At 48.2% G+C, this 22,315-nt stretch overlaps 1 protein-coding gene across 1 annotated transcript in view; it reads right to left on the bottom strand.

Moving 5' to 3' along the window:
• LOC142724073 (transient receptor potential cation channel subfamily M member 2-like) overlaps window positions 1–462 on the bottom strand; it is a 113,403-nt gene extending 112,941 nt beyond the window's left edge. Inside the window, exon 1 of the mRNA XM_075848952.1 lies at window positions 291–462. Within this exon, the coding sequence (XP_075705067.1) occupies window positions 291–443 (153 nt within the window). The 5' untranslated portion in view covers window positions 444–462. The remainder of the gene's footprint in view (window positions 1–290) is intronic.
• Window positions 463–22,315: the final 21,853 nt, after the last annotated feature.

The raw sequence follows: 22,315 nt of genomic DNA, 5'->3' as shown, positions 1-22,315 counted from the left end.
ATTCTTCAGTCTGTTCTTCAGTAAAAATGCGAACGAATGTCTGAACAGGGGAGCACATTTAAGAACGTTTCCTTCTCCCGAGTGATGGGATCACAGATGGGGCTACAGAACTGACCAGAACACTCCGCTGCTCTTCATACATTTCTATTAAACTTGTAAGGGGAGGGTGGAACCTAATTATTCTTTCCCCGGTTTCCCCCTACTTTACCCTTTGGGGTCGTAGATTGGAGGAAGATGAAGCAGTAAATATTGTGACTTGATGTTTCTCTCTTTTATATGAAATCTTTTACCTTTGCTCCATGCAGGAATCGTGGTGACGTCTTCTTCTTTTTCTTGGCGTCAGCAGTTCTCGGACGATACGGAAACGGTAAGATATTCATGTGGTGAAGCTCAGCGCCGTCCACCTCTTGGAGGGCTTTGTTGCTGCTCCTTGTGTTCCCCATGGTGACCAAGGTCCAAAGAACGTCTTATGTGATGGGAGACTAGAATATAAGCAGGACACAGGTGAGACTACACAATCATACAACACCCTGGACATGAGAGCGCACACGCTGAGGGGGTCACCAGAAACCCATAGCCCAATGTCTATCCTCCAGGTCCATGACCTCCCCGTGTATGGAGAATAGCCCCGTCACATTACGCAGCCACAGATTTATTCTGTATTACATATGTAGCAGAGCTGAGTTTTTCACTTTAGCATCATGTGTTTTCTGTGGTGTTATACAGGTATCCTTCTAATATTGGATGACTCGGTGAGATAACCTGGAGCATCACCCATCAGACTTGTGCCTTAACCTGTAAATAAAAACGTTTAAAAATAATTCACGTGAACAGGGGTGGAGGACACGACCCAATAGTATCACTGAACGCCCTCCAATCAATGGATAATAAAAAAATGGGTAGTCATTACCAGCCCCAGGTGCCACCAAGACCAGTGTTGACTGGGAGCCGTTAAGCCGGACGTGGGCTCCTGCGCTGGGGGCGTTACGTGGAGATTACTTTTTAAGCATCAGTTTAAGTACCAGAAAATGAACTGGAGGCAGAAACCTGCAGGTCCCACAAGTAAAAGGTTTATGACAAGAATTGAAGACAATTAACTGGTGCAGAACCCAACAGGGGGGGAGGGGGACATCTAGACCGAAATATAGCCAATAGAATGGACGGGATATCACAAGTGCAGGTCGGGGGCCACTTAGGAAGTAGTGACCACAAAGTAATACGTTTCCATGTGTCCCATAATACGATGTTTGGTGGAGGAGATAAAAAAACACAAAACTTCAGAAAGGACAATTCTCATGGGCTAAGGGACGACCTCAAGGCCAAAAACCGGGACAATGTCCTCAAAAATAAAAATACACAAACTAAGTGGGACATTTATAAAAGCCTCTTAAATAGGTGATATATATATACAATGTATATATATACCTGATGGGAATAAACAAGCGAGAAACGGGACGAAACCGATAAATACACCAGTAAGGGGGGGAATAAATGATGAAAAGAAACAAAGCCGGACGATAGTGACGAGGCATCAAATTATTATAAAGAAAAATGATTATCTGTGTAAAAGACAAATAAAGGAGCAAAGAAAAGAGAGAAAATCATCGCCAGAGAAAGTGGAAATAACCCAAAAATATCCCTCAGCTCCAAAGATAAGAAGAAACGGGAAGAATCGCCTATAAATAATCCGGGTGTAATGGGGGAGGAGGCCGATCTATAAACGTCTTTACACAGGGAAATCCAATGTCACATGACGTAATTAGGGATAAAGTAAGTTCTCCATTAAATGTCTCTGCTTAACCCGGCAAGAAGTGCAGCGCTGCCTAAAAAACGAAAATGGACAAATCCCCGGGTCCGGATGATATACGCTTCTGCGTTCTGCAGGAATTAAGTACCGTGACAGACACCCTTATTTCTGATACTTAAAGAGGCTCTGTCACCAGATTTTGCACCCCTATCTGCTATTGCCTGTGATCGGCGCTGCAATGTAGATTACAGTAACGTTTTTAGTTTTAAAAAACGAGCATTTTTGGCCAAGTTATGACCATTTTTATATTTATGCAAATGAGGCTTGCAAAAGTACAACTGGACGTGTATTATGTGTGTTACATCGGGGCGTGTATTATGTGCGTACATCGGGGCGTGTATTATGTGCGTACATCGGGGCGTGTATTATGTGTGTACATCGGGGCGTGTATTATGTGCGTACATCGGGGCGTGTATTATGTGTGTACATCGGGGCGTGTATTATGTGTGTTACATCGGGGCGTGTATTATGTGTGTACATCTGGGCGTGTATTATGTGCGTACATCGGGGCGTGTATTATGTGTGTTACATCGGGGCGTGTATTATGTGCGTACATCGGGGCGTGTATTATGTGTGTACATCGGGGCGTGTATTATGTGTGTTACATCGGGGCGTGTATTATGTGTGTACATCTGGGCGTGTATTATGTGCGTACATCGGGGCGTGTATTATGTGTGTTACATCGGGGCGTGTATTATGTGCGTACATCGGGGCGTGTATTGTGTGCGTACATCGGGGCGTGTATTATGTGCGTACATCGGGGCGTGTATTATGTGCGTACATCGGGGCGTGTATTATGTGCGTACATCGGGGCGTGTATTATGTGTGTACATCGGGGCGTGTATTATGTGTGTACATCGGGGCGTGTATTATGTGCGTACATCGGGGCGTGTATTGTGTGTGTTACATCTGGGCGTGTATTATGTGTGTACATCGGGGCGTGTATTATGTGTGTTACATCGGGGCGTGTATTATGTGCGTACATCGGGGCGTGTATTGTGTGCGTACATCGGGGCGTGTATTATGTGCGTACATCGGGGCGTGTATTATGTGCGTACATCGGGGCGTGTATTATGTGCGTACATCGGGGCGTGTATTATGTGCGTACATCGGGGCGTGTATTATGTGCGTACATCGGGGCGTGTATTGTGTGTGTTACATCTGGGCGTGTATTATGTGTGTACATCGGGGCGTGTATTATGTGCGTACATCGGGGCGTGTATTATGTGCGTACATCGGGGCGTGTATTATGTGCGTACATCGGGGCGTGTATTATGTGCGTACATTGGGGCATGTATTATGTGTGTACATCTGGGCGTGTATTATGTGTGTACATCGGGGCGTGTATTATGTGCGTACATCGGGGCGTGTATTATGTGCGTACATCGGGGCGTGTATTATGTGCGTACATCGGGGCGTGTATTATGTGCGTACATCGGGGCGTGTATTATGTGCGTACATCGGGGCGTGTATTATGTGTGTACATCGGGGCGTGTATTATGTGTGTACATCGGGGCGTGTATTATGTGTGTACATCGGGGTGTGTATTATGTGCGTACATCGGGGTGTGTATTATGTGTGTACATCGGGGCGTGTATTATGTGCGTACATCGGGGCGTGTATTATGTGTGTACATCGGGGCGTGTATTATGTGTGTTACATCGGGGCGTGTATTATGTGTGTACATCGGGGCGTGTATTGTGTGCGTACATCGGGGCGTGTATTATGTGCGTACATCGGGGCGTGTATTATGTGCGTACATCGGGGCGTGTATTATGTGCGTACATCGGGGCGTGTATTGTGTGTGTTACATCTGGGCGTGTATTATGTGTGTACATCGGGGCGTGTATTATGTGCGTACATCGGGGCGTGTATTATGTGCGTACATCGGGGCGTGTATTATGTGCGTACATCGGGGCGTGTATTATGTGCGTACATTGGGGCATGTATTATGTGTGTACATCTGGGCGTGTATTATGTGTGTACATCGGGGCGTGTATTATGTGCGTACATCGGGGCGTGTATTATGTGCGTACATCGGGGCGTGTATTATGTGCGTACATCGGGGCGTGTATTATGTGCGTACATCGGGGCGTGTATTATGTGCGTACATCGGGGCGTGTATTATGTGCGTACATCGGGGCGTGTATTATGTGCGTACATTGGGGCATGTATTATGTGTGTACATCGGGGCGTGTATTATGTGTGTACATCTGGGCGTGTATTATGTGTGTTACATCGGGGCGTGTATTATGTGTGTACATCGGGGCGTGTATTATGTGCGTACATCGGGGCGTGTATTATGTGCGTACATCGGGGCGTGTATTATGTGCGTACATTGGGGCATGTATTATGTGTGTACATCGGGGCGTGTATTATGTGTGTACATCTGGGCGTGTATTATGTGCGTACATCGGGGCGTGTATTATGTACGTACATCGGGGCGTGTATTATGTGTGTACATCGGGGCGTGTATTATGTGCGTACATCGGGGCGTGTATTATGTGTGTACATCAAGGCGTGTATTATGTGTGTACATCGGGGCGTGTATTATGTGCGTACATCGGGGCGTGTATTATGTGTGTTACATCTGGGCGTGTATTGTGTGTGTACATCGGGGCGTGTATTATGTGTGTTACATCTGGGCGTGTATTATGTGTGTTACATCTGGGCGTGTATTATGTGTGTACATCGGGGCGTGTATTATGTGTGTACATCGGGGCGTGTATTATGTGTGTTACATCGGGGCGTGTATTATGTGCGTACATCGGGGCGTGTATTATGTGTGTACATCGGGGCGTGTATTATGTGTGTACATCGGGGCGTGTATTATGTGCGTACATCGGGGCGTGTATTATGTGTGTACATCGGGGCGTGTATTATGTGTGTTACATCGGGGCGTGTATTATGTGTGTACATCGGGGCGTGTATTATGTGCGTACATCGGGGCGTGTATTATGTGCGTACATCGGGGCGTGTATTATGTGCGTACATCGGGGCGTGTATTATGTGCGTACATCGGGGCGTGTATTATGTGTGTTACATCGGGGCGTGTATTATGTGTGTTACATCGGGGCGTGTATTATGTGTGTACATCGGGGCGTGTATTATGTGCGTACATCGGGGCGTGTATTATGTGCGTACATCGGGGCGTGTATTATGTGCGTACATCGGGGCGTGTATTATGTGCGTACATCGGGGCGTGTATTATGTGTGTTACATCGGGGCGTGTATTATGTGTGTACATCGGGGCGTGTATTGTGTGCGTACATCGGGGCGTGTATTATGTGCGTACATCGGGGCGTGTATTATGTGCGTACATCGGGGCGTGTATTATGTGCGTACATCGGGGCGTGTATTATGTGTGTACATCGGGGCGTGTATTATGTGTGTACATCGGGGCGTGTATTATGTGCGTACATCGGGGCGTGTATTATGTGCGTACATCGGGGCGTGTATTATGTGCGTACATCTGGGCGTGTATTATGTGTGTACATCGGGGCGTGTATTATGTGTGTACATCGGGGCGTGTATTATGTGCGTACATCGGGGCGTGTATTATGTGTGTACATCGGGGCGTGTATTATGTGTGTTACATCTGGGCGTGTATTATGTGTGTTACATCGGGGCGTGTATTATGTGCGTACATCGGGGCGTGTATTATGTGCGTACATCGGGGCGTGTATTATGTGTGTACATCGGGGCGTGTATTATGTGCGTACATCGGGGCGTGTATTATGTGTATTACATCGGGGCGTGTATTATGTGCGTACATCGGGGCGTGTATTATGTGCGTACATCGGGGCGTGTATTATGTGCGTACATCGGGGCGTGTATTATGTGCGTACATCGGGGCGTGTATTATGTGCGTACATCGGGGCGTGTATTATGTGTGTACATCGGGACGTGTATTATGTGTGTACATCGGGGCGTGTATTATGTGCGTACATCAGGGCGTGTATTATGTGTGTACATCGGGGCGTGTATTATGTGTGTTACATCTGGGCGTGTATTATGTGTGTTACATCTGGGCGTGTATTATGTGTGTACATCGGGGCGTGTATTATGTGTGTACATCGGGGCGTGTATTATGTGCGTACATCGGGGCGTGTATTGTGTGCGTACATCGGGGCGTGTATTATGTGCGTACATCGGGGCGTGTATTATGTGTGTACATCGGGGCGTGTATTATGTGTGTTACATCTGGGCGTGTATTATGTGTGTACATCGGGGCGTGTATTATGTGCGTACATCGGGGCGTGTATTATGTGCGTACATCGGGGCGTGTATTATGTGCGTACATCGGGGCGTGTATTATGTGCGTACATCGGGGCGTGTATTATGTGCGTACATCTGGGCGTGTATTATGTGTGTACATCGGGGCGTGTATTATGTGTGTACATCGGGGCGTGTATTATGTGCGTACATCGGGGCGTGTATTATGTGTGTACATCGGGGCGTGTATTATGTGTGTTACATCTGGGCGTGTATTATGTGTGTTACATCGGGGCGTGTATTATGTGTGTACATCGGGGCGTGTATTATGTGCGTACATCGGGGCGTGTATTATGTGTGTACATCGGGGCGTGTATTATGTGCGTACATCGGGGCGTGTATTATGTGTATTACATCGGGGCGTGTATTATGTGCGTACATCGGGGCGTGTATTATGTGCGTACATCGGGGCGTGTATTATGTGTGTACATCGGGACGTGTATTATGTGTGTACATCGGGGCGTGTATTATGTGCGTACATCAGGGCGTGTATTATGTGTGTACATCGGGGCGTGTATTATGTGTGTTACATCTGGGCGTGTATTATGTGTGTTACATCTGGGCGTGTATTATGTGTGTTACATCGGGGCGTGTATTATGAGTGTTACATCGGGGCGTGTATTATGTGTGTACATCGGGGCGTGTATTATGTGCGTACATCGGGGTGTGTATTATGTGTTACATCGGGGCGTGTATTATGTGTGTACATCGGGGCGTGTATTATGTGTGTTACATCGGGGCGTGTATTATGTGTGTACATCGGGACGTGTATTATGTGTGTACATCGGGGCGTGTATTATGTGCGTACATCAGGGCGTGTATTATGTGTGTACATCGGGGCGTGTATTATGTGTGTTACATCTGGGCGTGTATTATGTGTGTTACATCTGGGCGTGTATTATGTGTGTACATCGGGGCGTGTATTATGTGCGTACATCGGGGCGTGTATTGTGTGCGTACATCGGGGCGTGTATTATGTGCGTAAATCGGGGCGTGTATTATGTGTGTACATCGGGGCGTGTATTATGTGTGTTACATCTGGGCGTGTATTATGTGTGTACATCGGGGCGTGTATTATGTGCGTACATCGGGGCGTGTATTATGTGCGTACATCGGGGCGTGTATTATGTGCGTACATCGGGGCGTGTATTATGTGCGTACATCGGGGCGTGTATTATGTGTGTTACATCGGGGCGTGTATTATGTGTGTACATCGGGACGTGTATTATGTGTGTACATCGGGGCGTGTATTATGTGCGTACATCGGGGCGTGTATTATGTGTGTTACATCGGGGCGTGTATTATGTGCGTACATCGGGACGTGTATTATGTGTGTACATCGGGGCGTGTATTATGTGCGTACATCGGGGCGTGTATTATGTGTGTACATCGGGGCGTGTATTATGTGTGTACATCGGGGCGTGTATTATGTGTGTTACATCTGGGCGTGTATTGTGTGTGTACATCGGGGCGTGTATTATGTGTGTACATCGGGGCGTGTATTATGTGTATTACATCGGGGCGTGTATTATGTGCGTACATCGGGGCGTGTATTATGTGCGTACATCGGGGCGTGTATTATGTGTGTTACATCTGGGCGTGTATTATGTGTGTTACATCGGGGCGTGTATTATGTGTGTACATCGGGGCGTGTATTAAGTGCGTACATCGGGGCGTGTATTGTGTGTGTACATCGGGGCGTGTATTATGTGTGTACATCGGGGCGTGTATTATGTGTGTACATCGGGGCGTGTATTATGTGCGTACATCGGGGCGTGTATTATGTGCGTACATCGGGGCGTGTATTATGTGCGTACATCGGGGCGTGTATTATGTGCGTACATCGGGGCGTGTATTATGTGCGTACATCGGGGCGTGTATTATGTGCGTACATCGGGGCGTGTATTATGTGCGTACATCGGGGCGTGTATTATGTGCGTACATCGGGGCGTGTATTGTGTGCGTACATCGGGGCGTGTATTATGTGCGTACATCGGGGCGTGTATTATGTGCGTACATCGGGGCGTGTATTATGTGCGTACATCGGGGCGTGTATTATGTGCGTACATCGGGGCGTGTATTATGTGCGTACATCGGGGCGTGTATTATGTGCGTACATCGGGGCGTGTATTATGTGCGTACATCGGGGCGTGTATTATGTGCGTACATCGGGGCGTGTATTGTGTGTGTACATCGGGGCGTGTATTATGTGTGTACATCGGGGCGTGTATTATGTGTGTACATCGGGGCGTGTATTATGTGCGTACATCGGGGCGTGTATTATGTGCGTACATCGGGGCGTGTATTATGTGTGTACATCGGGGCGTGTATTATGTGCGTACATCGGGGCGTGTATTATGTGCGTACATCGGGGCGTGTATTATGTGTGTACATCGGGGCGTGTATTATGTGCGTACATCGGGGCGTGTATTATGTGCGTACATCGGGGCGTGTATTATGTGTGTACATCGGGGCGTGTATTATGTGTGTACATCGGGGCGTGTATTATGTGTGTACATCGGGGCGTGTATTATGTGCGTACATCGGGGCGTGTATTATGTGTGTACATCGGGGCGTGTATTATGTGTGTTACATCGGGGCGTGTATTATGTGTGTACATCAGGGCGTGTATTATGTGCGTACATCAGGGCGTGTATTATGTGCGTACATCGGGGCGTGTATTATGTGCGTACATCGGGGCGTGTATTATGTGCGTACATCGGGGCGTGTATTATGTGCGTACATCGGGGCGTGTATTATGTGCGTACATCGGGGCGTGTATTATGTGCGTACATCGGGGCGTGTATTATGTGCGTACATCGGGGCGTGTATTATGTGCGTACATCGGGGCGTGTATTATGTGCGTACATCGGGGCGTGTATTATGTGTGTACATCGGGGCGTGTATTATGTGTGTACATCGGGGCGTGTATTATGTGTGTACATCGGGGCGTGTATTATGTGTGTACATCGGGGCGTGTATTATGTGTGTACATCGGGGCGTGTATTATGTGTGTACATCGGGGCGTGTATTATGTGCGTACATCGGGGCGTGTATTATGTGCGTACATCGGGGCGTGTATTATGTGTGTACATCGGGGCGTGTATTATGTGTGTACATCGGGGCGTGTATTATGTGCGTACATCGGGGCGTGTATTATGTGCGTACATCGGGGCGTGTATTATGTGTGTACATCGGGGCGTGTATTATGTGTGTTACATCGGGGCGTGTATTATGTGTGTACATCAGGGCGTGTATTATGTGCGTACATCAGGGCATGTATTATGTGCGTACATCGGGGCGTGTATTATGTGCGTACATCGGGGCGTGTATTATGTGCGTACATCGGGGCGTGTATTATGTGCGTACATCGGGGCGTGTATTATGTGCGTACATCGGGGCGTGTATTATGTGCGTACATCGGGGCGTGTATTATGTGTGTTACATCGGGGCGTGTATTATGTGCGTACATCGGGGCGTGTATTATGTGCGTACATCGGGGCGTGTATTATGTGTGTACATCGGGGCGTGTATTATGTGTGTACATCGGGGCGTGTATTATGTGCGTACATCGGGGCGTGTATTATGTGCGTACATCGGGGTGTGTATTATGTGTGTACATCGGGGCGTGTATTATGTGCGTACATCGGGGCGTGTATTATGTGTGTACATCGGGGCGTGTATTATGTGCGTACATCGGGGCGTGTATTATGTGCGTACATCGGGGCGTGTATTATGTGTGTTACATCGGGGCGTGTATTATGTGCGTACATCGGGGCGTGTATTATGTGCGTACATCGGGGCGTGTATTATGTGTGTACATCGGGGCGTGTATTATGTGCGTACATCGGGGCGTGTATTATGTGTGTTACATCGGGGCGTGTATTATGTGCGTACATCGGGGCGTGTATTATGTGCGTACATCGGGGCGTGTATTATGTGCGTACATCGGGGCGTGTATTATGTGTGTACAACTGGACGTGTATTATGTGTGTACATCGGGGCGTGTATTATGTGCGTACATTGGGGCATGTATTATGTGTGTACATCGGGGCGTGTATTGTGTGTGTACATCAGGGCGTGTATTATGTGTTACATCTGGGCGTGTATTATGTGCGTACATCGGGGCGTGTATTATGTGTGTACATCGGGGCGTGTATTGTGTGCGTACATCGGGGCGTGTATTATGTGCGTACATCGGGGCGTGTATTATGTGCGTACATCGGGGCGTGTATTATGTGCGTACATCGGGGCGTGTATTGTGTGTGTTACATCTGGGCGTGTATTATGTGTGTACATCGGGGCGTGTATTATGTGCGTACATCGGGGCGTGTATTATGTGCGTACATCGGGGCGTGTATTATGTGCGTACATCGGGGCGTGTATTATGTGCGTACATCGGGGCGTGTATTATGTGCGTACATCGGGGCGTGTATTATGTGCGTACATCGGGGCGTGTATTATGTGCGTACATCGGGGCGTGTATTATGTGCGTACATTGGGGCATGTATTATGTGTGTACATCGGGGCGTGTATTATGTGTGTACATCTGGGCGTGTATTATGTGCGTACATCGGGGCGTGTATTATGTACGTACATCGGGGCGTGTATTATGTGTGTACATCGGGGCGTGTATTATGTGCGTACATCGGGGCGTGTATTATGTGTGTACATCAAGGCGTGTATTATGTGTGTACATCGGGGCGTGTATTATGTGCGTACATCGGGGCGTGTATTATGTGTGTTACATCTGGGCGTGTATTGTGTGTGTACATCGGGGCGTGTATTATGTGTGTTACATCTGGGCGTGTATTATGTGTGTTACATCTGGGCGTGTATTATGTGTGTACATCGGGGCGTGTATTATGTGTGTACATCGGGGCGTGTATTATGTGTGTTACATCGGGGCGTGTATTATGTGCGTACATCGGGGCGTGTATTATGTGTGTACATCGGGGCGTGTATTATGTGTGTACATCGGGGCGTGTATTATGTGCGTACATCGGGGCGTGTATTATGTGTGTACATCGGGGCGTGTATTATGTGTGTTACATCGGGGCGTGTATTATGTGTGTACATCGGGGCGTGTATTATGTGCGTACATCGGGGCGTGTATTATGTGCGTACATCGGGGCGTGTATTATGTGCGTACATCGGGGCGTGTATTATGTGCGTACATCGGGGCGTGTATTATGTGTGTTACATCGGGGCGTGTATTATGTGTGTTACATCGGGGCGTGTATTATGTGTGTACATCGGGGCGTGTATTATGTGCGTACATCGGGGCGTGTATTATGTGCGTACATCGGGGCGTGTATTATGTGCGTACATCGGGGCGTGTATTATGTGCGTACATCGGGGCGTGTATTATGTGTGTTACATCGGGGCGTGTATTATGTGTGTACATCGGGGCGTGTATTGTGTGCGTACATTGGGGCGTGTATTATGTGCGTACATCGGGGCGTGTATTATGTGCGTACATCGGGGCGTGTATTATGTGCGTACATCGGGGCGTGTATTATGTGTGTACATCGGGGCGTGTATTATGTGTGTACATCGGGGCGTGTATTATGTGCGTACATCGGGGCGTGTATTATGTGCGTACATCGGGGCGTGTATTATGTGCCTACATCTGGGCGTGTATTATGTGTGTACATCGGGGCGTGTATTATGTGTGTACATCGGGGCGTGTATTATGTGCGTACATCGGGGCGTGTATTATGTGTGTACATCGGGGCGTGTATTATGTGTGTTACATCTGGGCGTGTATAATGTGTGTTACATCGGGGCGTGTATTATGTGCGTACATCGGGGCGTGTATTATGTGCGTACATCGGGGCGTGTATTATGTGTGTACATCGGGGCGTGTATTATGTGCGTACATCGGGGCGTGTATTATGTGTATTACATCGGGGCGTGTATTATGTGCGTACATCGGGGCGTGTATTATGTGCGTACATCGGGGCGTGTATTATGTGCGTACATCGGGGCGTGTATTATGTGCGTACATCGGGGCGTGTATTATGTGCGTACATCGGGGCGTGTATTATGTGTGTACATCGGGACGTGTATTATGTGTGTACATCGGGGCGTGTATTATGTGCGTACATCAGGGCGTGTATTATGTGTGTACATCGGGGCGTGTATTATGTGTGTTACATCTGGGCGTGTATTATGTGTGTTACATCTGGGCGTGTATTATGTGTGTACATCGGGGCGTGTATTATGTGTGTACATCGGGGCGTGTATTATGTGCGTACATCGGGGCGTGTATTGTGTGCGTACATCGGGGCGTGTATTATGTGCGTACATCGGGGCGTGTATTATGTGTGTACATCGGGGCGTGTATTATGTGTGTTACATCTGGGCGTGTATTATGTGTGTACATCGGGGCGTGTATTATGTGCGTACATCGGGGCGTGTATTATGTGCGTACATCGGGGCGTGTATTATGTGCGTACATCGGGGCGTGTATTATGTGCGTACATCGGGGCGTGTATTATGTGCGTACATCTGGGCGTGTATTATGTGTGTACATCGGGGCGTGTATTATGTGTGTACATCGGGGCGTGTATTATGTGCGTACATCGGGGCGTGTATTATGTGTGTACATCGGGGCGTGTATTATGTGTGTTACATCTGGGCGTGTATTATGTGTGTTACATCGGGGCGTGTATTATGTGCATACATCGGGGCGTGTATTATGTGCGTACATCGGGGCGTGTATTATGTGTGTACATCGGGGCGTGTATTATGTGCGTACATCGGGGCGTGTATTATGTGTATTACATCTGGGCGTGTATTATGTGTGTACATCGGGGCGTGTATTATGTGTGTACATCGGGGCGTGTATTATGTGCGTACATCGGGGCGTGTATTATGTGTGTACATCGGGGCGTGTATTATGTGTGTACATCGGGGCGTGTATTATGTGTGTACATCGGGACGTGTATTATGTGTGTACATCGGGGCGTGTATTATGTGTATTACATCGGGGCGTGTATTATGTGCGTACATCGGGGCGTGTATTATGTGCGTACATCGGGGCGTGTATTATGTGTGTTACATCTGGGCGTGTATTATGTGTGTTACATCGGGGCGTGTATTATGTGTGTACATCGGGGCGTGTATTATGTGTGTTACATCAGGGCGTGTATTATGTGTGTACATCGGGGCGTGTATTATGTGCGTACATCGGGGCGTGTATTATGTGCGTACATCGGGGCGTGTATTGTGTGTGTACATCTGGGCGTGTATTGTGTGTGTACATCGGGGCGTGTATTATGTGTGTACATCGGGGCGTGTATTATGTGTGTACATCGGGGCGTGTATTATGTGCGTACATCGGGGCGTGTATTATGTGCGTACATCGGGGCGTGTATTATGTGCGTACATCGGGGCGTGTATTATGTGCGTACATCGGGGCGTGTATTATGTGCGTACATCGGGGCGTGTATTATGTGCGTACATCGGGGCGTGTATTATGTGCGTACATCGGGGCGTGTATTATGTGCGTACATCGGGGCGTGTATTGTGTGCGTACATCGGGGCGTGTATTATGTGCGTACATCGGGGCGTGTATTATGTGCGTACATCGGGGCGTGTATTATGTGCGTACATCGGGGCGTGTATTATGTGCGTACATCGGGGCGTGTATTATGTGCGTACATCGGGGCGTGTATTATGTGCGTACATCGGGGCGTGTATTATGTGCGTACATCGGGGCGTGTATTATGTGCGTACATCGGGGCGTGTATTGTGTGTGTACATCGGGGCGTGTATTATGTGTGTACATCGGGGCGTGTATTATGTGCGTACATCGGGGCGTGTATTATGTGCGTACATCGGGGCGTGTATTATGTGCGTACATCGGGGCGTGTATTATGTGTGTACATCGGGGCGTGTATTATGTGCGTACATCGGGGCGTGTATTATGTGCGTACATCGGGGCGTGTATTATGTGTGTACATCGGGGCGTGTATTATGTGCGTACATCGGGGCGTGTATTATGTGCGTACATCGGGGCGTGTATTATGTGTGTACATCGGGGCGTGTATTATGTGTGTACATCGGGGCGTGTATTATGTGTGTACATCGGGGCGTGTATTATGTGCGTACATCGGGGCGTGTATTATGTGTGTACATCGGGGCGTGTATTATGTGTGTTACATCGGGGCGTGTATTATGTGTGTACATCAGGGCGTGTATTATGTGCGTACATCAGGGCGTGTATTATGTGCGTACATCGGGGCGTGTATTATGTGCGTACATCGGGGCGTGTATTATGTGCGTACATCGGGGCGTGTATTATGTGCGTACATCGGGGCGTGTATTATGTGCGTACATCGGGGCGTGTATTATGTGTGTTACATCGGGGCGTGTATTATGTGCGTACATCGGGGCGTGTATTATGTGCGTACATCGGGGCGTGTATTATGTGTGTACATCGGGGCGTGTATTATGTGTGTACATCGGGGCGTGTATTATGTGCGTACATCGGGGCGTGTATTATGTGCGTACATCGGGGTGTGTATTATGTGTGTACATCGGGGCGTGTATTATGTGCGTACATCGGGGCGTGTATTATGTGTGTACATCGGGGCGTGTATTATGTGCGTACATCGGGGCGTGTATTATGTGCGTACATCGGGGCGTGTATTATGTGTGTTACATCGGGGCGTGTATTATGTGCGTACATCGGGGCGTGTATTATGTGCGTACATCGGGGCGTGTATTATGTGTGTACATCGGGGCGTGTATTATGTGCGTACATCGGGGCGTGTATTATGTGTGTTACATCGGGGCGTGTATTATGTGCGTACATCGGGGCGTGTATTATGTGCGTACATCGGGGCGTGTATTATGTGCGTACATCGGGGCGTGTATTATGTGTGTACATCGGGGCGTGTATTATGTGCGTACATCGGGACGTGTATTATGTGCGTACATCGGGGCGTGTATTATGTGCGTACATCGGGGCGTGTATTATGTGCGTACATCGGGGCGTGTATTATGTGCGTACATCGGGGCGTGTATTATGTGCGTACATCTGGGCGTGTATTATGTGTGTTACATCGGGGCGTGTATTATGTGTGTACATCGGGGCGTGTATTATGTGCGTACATCGGGGCGTGTATTATGTGCGTACATCGGGGCGTGTATTATGTGCGTACATCGGGGCGTGTATTATGTGCGTACATCTGGGCGTGTATTATGTGTGTACATCGGGGCGTGTATTATGTGCGTACATCGGGGCGTGTATTATGTGTGTTACATCGGGGCGTGTATTATGTGCGTACATCGGGGCGTGTATTATATGTGTACATCAAGGCGTGTATTATGTGTGTACATCGGGGCGTGTATTATGTGTGTTACATCTGGGCGTGTATTATGTGTGTACATCGGGGCGTGTATTATGTGCGTACATCGGGGCGTGTATTGTGTGCGTACATCGGGGCGTGTATTATGTGCGTACATCGGGGCGTGTATTATGTGCGTACATCGGGGCGTGTATTATGTGCGTACATCGGGGCGTGTATTGTGTGTGTACATCGGGGCGTGTATTATGTGTGTACATCGGGGCGTGTATTATGTGCGTACATCGGGGCGTGTATTATGTGCGTACATCGGGGCGTGTATTATGTGCGTACATCGGGGCGTGTATTGTGTGTGTACATCGGGGCGTGTATTATGTGTGTACATCGGGGCGTGTATTATGTGTGTACATCGGGGCGTGTATTATGTGCGTACATCGGGGCGTGTATTATGTGCATACATCGGGGCGTGTATTATGTGTGTACATCGGGGCGTGTATTATGTGCGTACATCGGGGCGTGTATTATGTGCGTACATCGGGGCGTGTATTATGTGTGTACATCGGGGCGTGTATTATGTGCGTACATCGGGGCGTGTATTATATGCGTACATCGGGGCGTGTATTATGTGCGTACATCGGGGCGTGTATTATGTGTGTACATCGGGGCGTGTATTATGTGTGTTACATCGGGGCGTGTATTATGTGTGTACATCAGGGCGTGTATTATGTGCGTACATCGGGGCGTGTATTATGTGTGTACATCGGGGCGTGTATTATGTGTGTTACATCGGGGCGTGTATTATGTGTGTACATCAGGGCGTGTATTATGTGCGTACATCGGGGCGTGTATTATGTGCGTACATCGGGGCGTGTATTATGTGCATACATCGGGGCGTGTATTATGTGTGTACATCGGGGCGTGTATTATGTGCGTACATCGGGGCGTGTATTATGTGCGTACATCGGGGCGTGTATTATGTGTGTACATCGGGGCGTGTATTATGTGCGTACATCGGGGCGTGTATTATATGCGTACATCGGGGCGTGTATTATGTGCGTACATCGGGGCGTGTATTATGTGTGTACATCGGGGCGTGTATTATGTGTGTTACATCGGGGCGTGTATTATGTGTGTACATCAGGGCGTGTATTATGTGCGTACATCGGGGCGTGTATTATGTGCGTACATCGGGGCGTGTATTATGTGCGTACATCGGGGCGTGTATTATGTGCGTACATCGGGGCGTGTATTATGTGCGTACATCGGGGCGTGTATTATGTGCGTACATCGGGGCGTGTATTATGTGCGTACATCGGGGCGTGTATTATGTGCGTACATCGGGGCGTGTATTATGTGTGTACATCGGGGCGTGTATTATGTGCGTACATCGGGGCGTGTATTATGTGCGTACATCGGGGCGTGTATTATGTGTTACATCTGGGCGTGTATTATGTGCGTACATCGGGGTGTGTATTATGTGCGTACATCGGGGCGTGTATTATGTGTGTACATCGGGGCGTGTATTATGTGTGTACATCGGGGCGTGTATTATGTGTGTACATCGGGGCGTGTATTATGTGTGTACATCGGGGCGTGTATTATGTGCGTACATCGGGGCGTGTATTATGTGTGTACATCGGGGCGTGTATTATGTGTGTTACATCGGGGCGTGTATTATGTGTGTACATCAGGGCGTGTATTATGTGCGTACATCAGGGCGTGTATTATGTGCGTACATCGGGGCGTGTATTATGTGCGTACATCGGGGCGTGTATTATGTGTGTACATCGGGGCGTGTATTATGTGCGTACATCGGGGCGTGTATTATGTGCGTACATCGGGGCGTGTATTATGTGTGTTACATCGGGGCGTGTATTATGTGCGTACATCGGGGCGTGTATTATGTGCGTACATCGGGGCGTGTATTATGTGTGTACATCGGGGCGTGTATTATGTGTGTACATCGGGGCGTGTATTATGTGCGTACATCGGGGCGTGTATTATGTGCGTACATCGGGGCGTGTATTATGTGCGTACATCGGGGCGTGTATTATGTGCGTACATCGGGGCGTGTATTATGTGTGTACATCGGGGCGTGTATTATGTGCGTACATCGGGGCGTGTATTATGTGTGTACATCGGGGTGTGTATTATGTGCGTACATCGGGGCGTGTATTATGTGCGTACATCGGGGCGTGTATTATGTGCGTACATCGGGGTGTGTATTATGTGTGTACATCGGGGCGTGTATTATGTGCGTACATCGGGGCGTGTATTATGTGTGTACATCGGGGCGTGTATTATGTGCGTACATCGGGGCGTGTATTATGTGTGTACATCGGGGCGTGTATTATGTGCGTACATCGGGGCGTGTATTATGTGCGTACATCGGGGCGTGTATTATGTGCGTACATCGGGGCGTGTATTATGTGCGTACATCGGGGCGTGTATTATGTGCGTACATCGGGGCGTGTATTATGTGTGTTACATCGGGGCGTGTATTATGTGCGTACATCGGGGCGTGTATTATGTGCGTACATCGGGGCGTGTATTATGTGTGTACATCGGGGCGTGTATTATGTGTGTACATCGGGGCGTGTATTATGTGCGTACATCGGGGCGTGTATTATGTGCGTACATCGGGGTGTGTATTATGTGTGTACATCGGGGCGTGTATTATGTGCGTACATCGGGGCGTGTATTATGTGTGTACATCGGGGCGTGTATTATGTGCGTACATCGGGGCGTGTATTATGTGCGTACATCGGGGCGTGTATTATGTGTGTTACATCGGGGCGTGTATTATGTGCGTACATCGGGGCGTGTATTATGTGCGTACATCGGGGCGTGTATTATGTGTGTACATCGGGGCGTGTATTATGTGCGTACATCGGGGCGTGTATTATGTGTGTTACATCGGGGCGTGTATTATGTGCGTACATCGGGGCGTGTATTATGTGCGTACATCGGGGCGTGTATTATGTGCGTACATCGGGGCGTGTATTATGTGTGTACATCGGGGCGTGTATTATGTGCGTACATCGGGACGTGTATTATGTGCGTACATCGGGGCGTGTATTATGTGTGTACATCGGGGCGTGTATTATGTGCGTACATCGGGGCGTGTATTATGTGCGTACATCGGGGCGTGTATTATGTGCGTACATCGGGGCGTGTATTATGTGCGTACATCTGGGCGTGTATTATGTGTGTACATCGGGGCGTGTATTATGTGCGTACATCGGGGCGTGTATTATGTGTGTTACATCGGGGCGTGTATTATGTGCGTACATCGGGGCGTGTATTATATGTGTACATCAAGGCGTGTATTATGTGTGTACATCGGGGCGTGTATTATGTGTGTTACATCTGGGCGTGTATTATGTGTGTACATCGGGGCGTGTATTATGTGCGTACATCGGGGCGTGTATTATGTGCGTACATCGGGGCGTGTATTATGTGCGTACATCGGGGCGTGTATTAGGTGCGTACATCGGGGCGTGTATTATGTGTGTACATCGGGGCGTGTATTATGTGCGTACATCGGGGCGTGTATTATGTGCGTACATCGGGGCGTGTATTATGTGTGTACATCGGGGCGTGTATTATGTGCGTACATCGGGGCGTGTATTATGTGCGTACATCGGGGCGTGTATTATGTGTGTACATCGGGGCGTGTATTATGTGCGTACATCGGGGCGTGTATTATGTGTGTACATCGGGGCGTGTATTATGTGCGTACATCGGGGCGTGTATTATGTGCGTACATCGGGGCGTGTATTATGTGCGTACATCGGGGCGTGTATTATGTGCGTACATCGGGGCGTGTATTATGTGTGTACATCGGGGCGTGTATTATGTGTGTACATCGGGGCGTGTATTATGTGCGTACATCGGGGCGTGTATTGTGTGTGTACATCGGGGCGTGTATTATGTGCGTACATCGGGGCGTGTATTGTGTGTGTACATCGGGCCGTGTATTATGTGCGTATATCGGGGCGTGTTTACTACATTTACTAGCTGGGCGTTGTGTATAGAAGTATCACCCACTTCTCTTCACAACGCCCAGCTTCTGGCAGTGCAGACACACAGCGTGTTCTCCAGAGATCACGCTGTGACGTCACTCACAGGTTCTGCATCGTGTCAGACGAGCGAGGACACATCGGCACCAGAGGCTACAGATGATTCTGCAGTCGATGTAGCTACTTACCTGCAAACGCCGATGCTGCTGCAGAATCAACTGTAACGCTCTTGATGAGGTGTATCTAGACTGGACCTGGGTAAGGCTTTGGATGTGGTGTATCTAAACTGGACCTGGGATCACATGGTTACTATTATCTGGTATCACACGATTACTATTATCTGAGATCACACGATTACTATTATTTGGGATCACACGGTTACTATTATCTAAAATCACACGATTACTATTATTTGGGATAAAACGATTACTAATATCCGGGATCACACAATTACTATTATCTGGGGAACACACGATTACTATTATCTGGGATCACACGGTTACTATTATCTGGGATCACATGAATACTATTGTCTGGGATCACACGATTACGATTATCTGGGATCACACGATTACTATTATATGGGATCTCACGGTTACTATTATCTGGGATCACACGATTACTATTATCTGATATCACACGATTACTATTATCTGGTATCACCCGATTACTATTATCTGTGATCACATGATTACTATTATCTGGGATCACACGATTACTATTATCTGGGATCACATGATTACTATTGTCTGGGATCACATGATTACTATTATCTGGCATCACATGATTACTATTATCTGAGATCACACGATTACTATTATCTGGGATCACACGATCACTATTATCTGGGATCACACGGTTACTATTATCTGGTATCACACGATTACTATTATCTGGGATCACACGATTACTATTGTCTGGGATCACACGGTTACTATTATCTGGTATCACACGATTACTATTATCTGGGATCACACAGTTACTATTATCTGGGATCACACGATTACTATTATCTGGGATCACATGATTACTATTATCTGGGATCACACGGTTACTATTATCTGGTATCACACAGTTACTATTATCTGGGAACACACGGTTACTATTATCTGGGATCACACGATTACTATTATCTGGGATCACATGGTTATTATTATCTGGTATCACACGGTTACTATTATCTTGTATCACACAGTTATTATTATCTGGGATCACACGGTTACTATTATCTGGGATCACACGATTACTATTATCTGGGATCACATGATTACTATTATCTGGGATCACACGGTTACTATTATCTGGTATCACACGGTTACTATTATCTGGTATCACACGGTTACTATTATCTGGGATCACACAGTTACAGGGCTTATAACCTTATCCGCATCAGAGAGGGGGATGAGTGGAAGACTGCGTTTAACACGCCCGAAGGTCATTTCGAATACCTCGTCATGCCCTTTGGGTTGTGTAATGCTCCCGCGGTCTTCCAGAATTTCATAAATGAGATTTTAAGAGATTACCTGGGGGTATTTCTTGTAGTGTACCTTGATGACATACTGGTGTTTTCCAAGGACTGGTCCTCCCACGTGGAGCATGTCAGGAAGGTGCTCCAGGTCCTTCGGGAAAACAAACTGTTTGCTAAAACCGAAAAATGTGTGTTTGGGGTGCAGGAGATACCACTTTTGGGTCAAATCCTCACTCCTCATGAATTCCGCATGGACCCTGCCAAGGTTCAGGCTGTGGCGGAATGGGTCCAACCTGCCTCCCTGAAGGCGTTACAGTGCTTCCTGGGGTTTGCTAATTATTACAGGAGATTTATTGCTAACTTCTCGGTCATCGCTAAGCCTCTTACGGATCTCACTCGCAAAGGTGCTGATCTCCTCCACTGGCCTCCGGAGGCTGTCCAGGCTTTTGAGGTCCTTAAGAAGTGCTTTATCTCGGCCCCAGTGCTGATTCAGCCTAACCAAATGGAACCATTCATCGTGGAGGTTGACTCCTCCGAAATGGGCATTTGAAGAGTGGCGCCACTTCCTGGAGGGGGCTAGGCAACAGGTAACGGTCCTTACCAACCACAAGAATCTGGTTTTCCTAGAATCTGACCGGAGTCTAAACCCGAGACAAGCTCGATGGGCGCTATTCTTTACTAGATTCAACTTTTTGGTCACCTATAGGGCTGGGTCTAAAAATATTAAGGCTGATGCGCTGTCGCGTAGCTTCATGGCCAGATCTCCTGCGGAGGAAGACCCTGCTTGTGTTTTGCCCCAGGTATAATCATTTCCTCTGTTGATTCTGACTTAGTCTCCGAAATTGCGGCTGATCAAGGTTCAGCTCCCGGGAACCTTCCTGAGAACAAGCTGTTTGGTTCCCTGCAATTCCGACTAAGGGTACTTAGGGAAAATCATGACTCTGCACTATCTGGTCATCCAGGCGTCCTGGGTACCAAGCACCTCATTGCCAGAGACTATTGGTGGCCTGGGTTGCTTAAAGACGTTAAGGCCTACGTCGCCGCTTGTGAAATTTGTGCTAGGTCCAAGACTCCCAGGTCCCGACCAGCGGGCTTACTATGTTCTTTGCCCATTCCCCAGAGACCTTGGACCCATATCTCCATGGATTTTATCACCGATCTGCCTCCATCTCAAGGCAAGTCGGTGGTGTGGGTAGACCGCTTCACTAAGATGTGCCACTTGGTGCCCCTCAAGAAACTACCCAATGCTAAGACGTTAGCTACCTTGTTTGTCAAACACATCCTGCGTCTCCATGGGGTCCCTGTCAATATAGTTTCTGATAGAGGGGTACAATTTGATCATTGTTTTGGAGAGCCTTCTGTGAGAAGTTGGAGATTGATCTGTCCTTCTCCTCGGCCTTCCATCCTGAAACTAATGGCCAAACTG

This window comes from Rhinoderma darwinii, unplaced genomic scaffold, assembly GCF_050947455.1.
Source record: "Rhinoderma darwinii isolate aRhiDar2 unplaced genomic scaffold, aRhiDar2.hap1 Scaffold_569, whole genome shotgun sequence".
Classification (NCBI taxonomy): domain Eukaryota; kingdom Metazoa; phylum Chordata; class Amphibia; order Anura; family Rhinodermatidae; genus Rhinoderma; species Rhinoderma darwinii.
This window is presented reverse-complemented; position numbering and strand designations above follow the sequence as displayed.